The sequence below is a fragment of the Colobus angolensis genome, unplaced genomic scaffold (assembly GCF_000951035.1).
Source record: "Colobus angolensis palliatus isolate OR3802 unplaced genomic scaffold, Cang.pa_1.0 Scaffold130, whole genome shotgun sequence".
In the NCBI taxonomy this organism is placed as follows: Eukaryota; Metazoa; Chordata; class Mammalia; order Primates; family Cercopithecidae; genus Colobus; species Colobus angolensis.
The window spans coordinates 1486332-1490838 of record NW_012114253.1 but is presented as its reverse complement, the minus strand read 5'-3'; the positions used below and the strand labels follow the sequence as shown (position 1 = coordinate 1490838).

Sequence of the window (4507 nt, the reverse complement as noted above, 5' to 3'; positions counted from 1 at the left end):
TATTTTTTAGTAGAGACGGGGTTTCACCGTGTTCGCCAGGATGGTCTCGATCTCCTGACCTCCTGATCCGCCCGTCTCGGCCTCCCAAAGTGCTGGGATTACAGGCTTGGGCCACCGCGCCCGGCCTATGCCTCAGTTTTATGAAATAAAGAAAAAGTAAAGCCAGCCATATTTCAAGATTAACATGAGAATGATGATAGAATGATTATAAAGACCATAACAGGCCAGGTGTGGTGGCTCAGGCCTGTAATCCCAGCACTTTGGGAGCCCGAGGTGGGTGGATCATTTGAGGTCAGGAGTTTGAGACCAGCCTGGCCAAAATGGTGAAACCCCGCCTCTTCTAAAAATACAAAAATTAGCTGGGCATGGTTACAGGCACCTGTAGTCCCAGCTACTTGGGAGGGTGAGGTAGGAGAATTGCTTGAACTTGGGAGGTGGAGGTTGCAGTGAGCTGAGATTGTGCCACTGCACTCCAGCCTGGGCAACAGAGCAAGACTCTGTCTCAAAGAAAAAAAAAAAAGACCATGACAGCTATATACAGGGTGCCAAAAATGCTTCATAATGATAATGTGTTGTTTTTGCTCCTTAATATCGAAGTCAATTTGGTTTTCCTTTAGTGGGGAAGGACTGGTACTTATTCTCTCTGCCCACCACTCTATGTTGTAAATTATAGTATACAATTGAAAGAGTGTACTTGGCAGAAATGCATCAGCGTTAAGCAAACTGAATTGTGTAGGACTTGGATTACTCAACCTAAGTATTATCAGTTCATAATGACACCTGATTTAGACCAGAACCAAGTATTATATACTGTCAAAGGACTTTGTTTTTTTGTTTTTTTTTTAATCTCATTTACCTTAAAATCATTAATGTGTAGAAATTCATCAATGATAGATTTGGACTTCCTCTCCATTTCCTCTTCTGATAATGCAGCCTTGTCAGGAGCTGACACTGCTGAAATTTCTGGTTTTGCTATTAGAGGCCCCCAAAAAAGAAAAAGTAAAAATAATAAAAATTACTCTTAAAATAGTGAGATTATGGTTGACAATATTATGTACTTTACATTATTTTTACAGTAAAGGCATTTAATAGCTACAAGACAATAGATACAAGACATTTAAACAGAATACAGAAACCTTTTGTTTTAGAATAGATTTGCACTAACTAACTTTATAATCTACAATAACAATGAATAAGATTTAGGAACATGATAAACTTTCCTAATGAAAGCTTTTTTGTTCCTTTCTGTATTATGCTTGCTCCCCATTGCTTCGAAGATGAAGAGTTCACGAGGTCTTCACAATCCTGCACAGGTCAGGGCCCTGCTTGCCACTAAGCTTGAGCCACACTGCTGCTTGAACAAACCGTGGCTATTCCTACTACAGCTCTGCTCACAGTAATCCTGTCTGGAGTGCTCTTTCCCTCTGCTTCACACCCATCCCTGTCTACAAACCTGTTTCATTCCCATGGGTCCTTCAGATGAAGGAAACCTCCCCTTGCCCTAATTCTACATAGCTCCTTGGTACCAGATAGTTCTAAGTATTCTCTTAGAACTAAATTCCTTTCTTCATAGCACCTTTCTCAGTTTGTGTCTTTTGTGGAATTACTAAAAAAGGTCTTTCTGACTCAGCAGACTGAAGGCTGAGAACAGGGATCAAGTACCTCACACTTACTGTGCATCTGGTAAATGTACAAATGAATCAGATGATAAAAACACACAGAGCAGCTGTGCTACATTATTCACTACACACAAGGTATTTTAATATCCTAGCTTGTTATATTTCAAAAGTATCCACCACAGATGAAAAAAAGTCACACGTCCCTAAAGCTGTATTATCTAAAGTAACAGCAAGTGGGAGAAGACACTTTAATTTGTCTCTGAGATCCATTTAGGGACTACAGTTAAGAGAAACAATTTAAACAGTGAAACAAATTAGAAAGCTATCTAAATACTAAAAACAACTGGAATAACTTCATGATAAATATTTAAAAGAGGCTGAAAATAATCTTCAATTTAAACTGTTTTCCATTGCTATATTTGTCATCACAACATTCAATACTTTTTGAAAACCTTGTATTTATCAGGTAATGTTCTAAGTATTTACATGTATTAACTTCTTATTTAATTTTCATAATATCCTGAAAAGGTAGGTACAACTTATCCCCATTTAACAGATAAGGAAACTGAAACACAGGTTAAATACATGAAGCAAGTTTTAGAGCATTATCTGAGCAAGTCCTCTAAGTATACACATGCTAAATGCATACAAAAACAATGGGTTACCAAGGAAGATGAAGGCGACTAAAGATAACCTAATACCTTCTCTTTGGTTTGTCTTGCAGTGGCTCAATAATGAGAATTTTCACACATTTGAGGGGCTCTACACAGCATACACAATCTAACAGCAACGTAAAGTGTGGGATGTTACAGAGACTTGTAAGAAATTCAGATTGCTTAAAATACAGCAGGAGGACCTCCTCACCATAACATTTAATAAAGAATGGAGAAAATTTACAAACTGTCGAGCTAAGGCATACCTAGGGAATGAGAACTGTTATAAAACTATGAAATGCCCTTTAACTCTTCAGATGCTGGTATGCGTTGCTATTATGTGTTGATTCTAAAATCTACTCAGGCAGTCTCCTTTTTATTTTTCCTTCCAAATTTAAAACCCAAATCAGAATCTGCATCTGTTTAAGCCAAGTCTCTCACCTGACTCCCTTGTTTTATTTCGCTCAGCCTCAGTGCTGTTCCTCTCCACATCCACAGCCCCTGTGAGCTGCTTCACGGTCTCCAGCATCTCTCTCCGCTGCTCTTCTTGAGACTGATTGTCTAGCAGGTCTTTACTACTGCCACCCCTCATGAAAGTATTTGGCCGAGCTGTTGCAGATGGAAGGGGCTTATCATTCTTCTCCCTGCCCATACTTCCACGACTTAAAAGACAAAACAACACTTTTCAAAGGAAAGACAAGCCCATGTCCCCTGCATATTCAAATTATAAAATAACACTAAGACTTTCTGAAAGTATGCAGAATAATTTTTCACAGATAACATTAGATGTGTGAGGCACCAATTATATTTCAAAGTCCGCTTATTCAACAAACAAGTAAAAGAGTACTTTAAAGGGAATATTTATTAAGATGTTTTAACTTTTTTCTCTGAAGGGATACTACTTAATACTTTAAAATGTCAGTGGTGGCCAAGCATGGTGGCTCACACCTGTAATCCCAGCACTTTGGGAGGCTGAGCAGGGCAGATCACTTGAGGTCAGGAGTTCAAGACCAGCCTGGTCAACATGGTGAAACCGTGTCTCTACTGAAAATACAAAAATTAGCCGGATTTGGTGGCGGGTGCCTGTAATCCCAGCTACTTGGGAGGCTGAGGTACGAGAATTGCCTGAAACTGCGAGGAGGAAGTTGCAGTGAGCCAAGATTGCACCACCACACTCTAGGCTGGGCGACAGTGAGACTCTGTCTCAAAAAAAAGTCAGTGATAATTTTGGTAATTTCTTTTTCTTTTCTTTTTTGAGATGGAGTTTTACTCTTGTTGCCCAGGCTGGAGTGCAATGGAGTGATCTCAGCTTACTACAACCTCCGCCTCCCGGGTTCAAGTGATTCTCTTGCCTCAGCCTCCTGAGTAGCTGGGATTACAGGCATGTACCACCATGCCTGGCTAATTCTGTATTTTTAGTAGAGACAGGGTTTCTCCATGGTGGTCAGGCTGGTCTCGAACTTCCGAACTCAGGTGATCTGCCCATTTTGGCCTCCCAAACTGCTGGGATTACAGGCGTGAGCCACCATGCCTGGCCTTAATTTTGGCACTTTCTTATTTTAGTTTTTAAAAATCTTTCAGGAAAAAAGAAGACAATGATAAAAGTATGAGTTACACAAATGAAAGGGAAACAAATACAAGAACATGGTATCACTATCTTAGAACTTACACAATGGTACCTTTTTGTTTAGAAACTGGAAACATGGAAAATATTTGAGAATCAAGTAAAAGCTGTCTTGGATTAGCTAACACCATATATTTTATTCCTTTTAACAGAGACGCTCCATATTTCCTGATTTCGTCTTCTTTTAGACAATTTTAACCAGCTGGGCAAACAGTTTGTTGGCCCACGGTAGACCAGAAGCAGCAAATTAAAAGGGAAAAGGAAAGACTCAGGCAGGAGAATGGTCTAACTATTATGAAAGAAAGTACACAAGTGCTTAGGAAGCAGAACCATTAGGGGACATTTATGACAGAGCAAAGCGCCACAAGTGATACTCAATGACAATCTGAATCATCATGAAAAGCTGACTTATGCTAAGTATACTTCGTTTCAGAAGTCGTCAAGGGAATAAGTAACGCAGTTTGCAAAGTCTACCTAATCAAACTTATTACAATAATAATAATAAAAAGCCTCCGGGCGCGGTGGCTCAAGCCTGCAATCCCAGCACTTTGGGAGGCTGAGACGGGCGGATCACGAGGTCAGGAGATCGAGACCATCCTGGCTAACACGGT

At 40.0% G+C, this 4507-nt stretch overlaps 1 protein-coding gene across 2 annotated transcripts in view; it reads right to left on the bottom strand.

Moving 5' to 3' along the window:
• Positions 1 to 4507, bottom strand: part of EIF4G3 (eukaryotic translation initiation factor 4 gamma, 3) — a 374612-nt gene that overhangs the window by 38910 nt on the left and 331195 nt on the right. For both annotated transcript variants that reach the window (XM_011933977.1, XM_011933978.1), the window contains 2 exons: positions 2714 to 2934; positions 857 to 972 (listed from right to left, as the gene is read on the bottom strand). In XM_011933977.1, coding sequence (XP_011789367.1) covers positions 857 to 972; positions 2714 to 2934 — 337 coding nt within the window. The remainder of the gene's footprint in view (positions 1 to 856; positions 973 to 2713; positions 2935 to 4507) is intronic.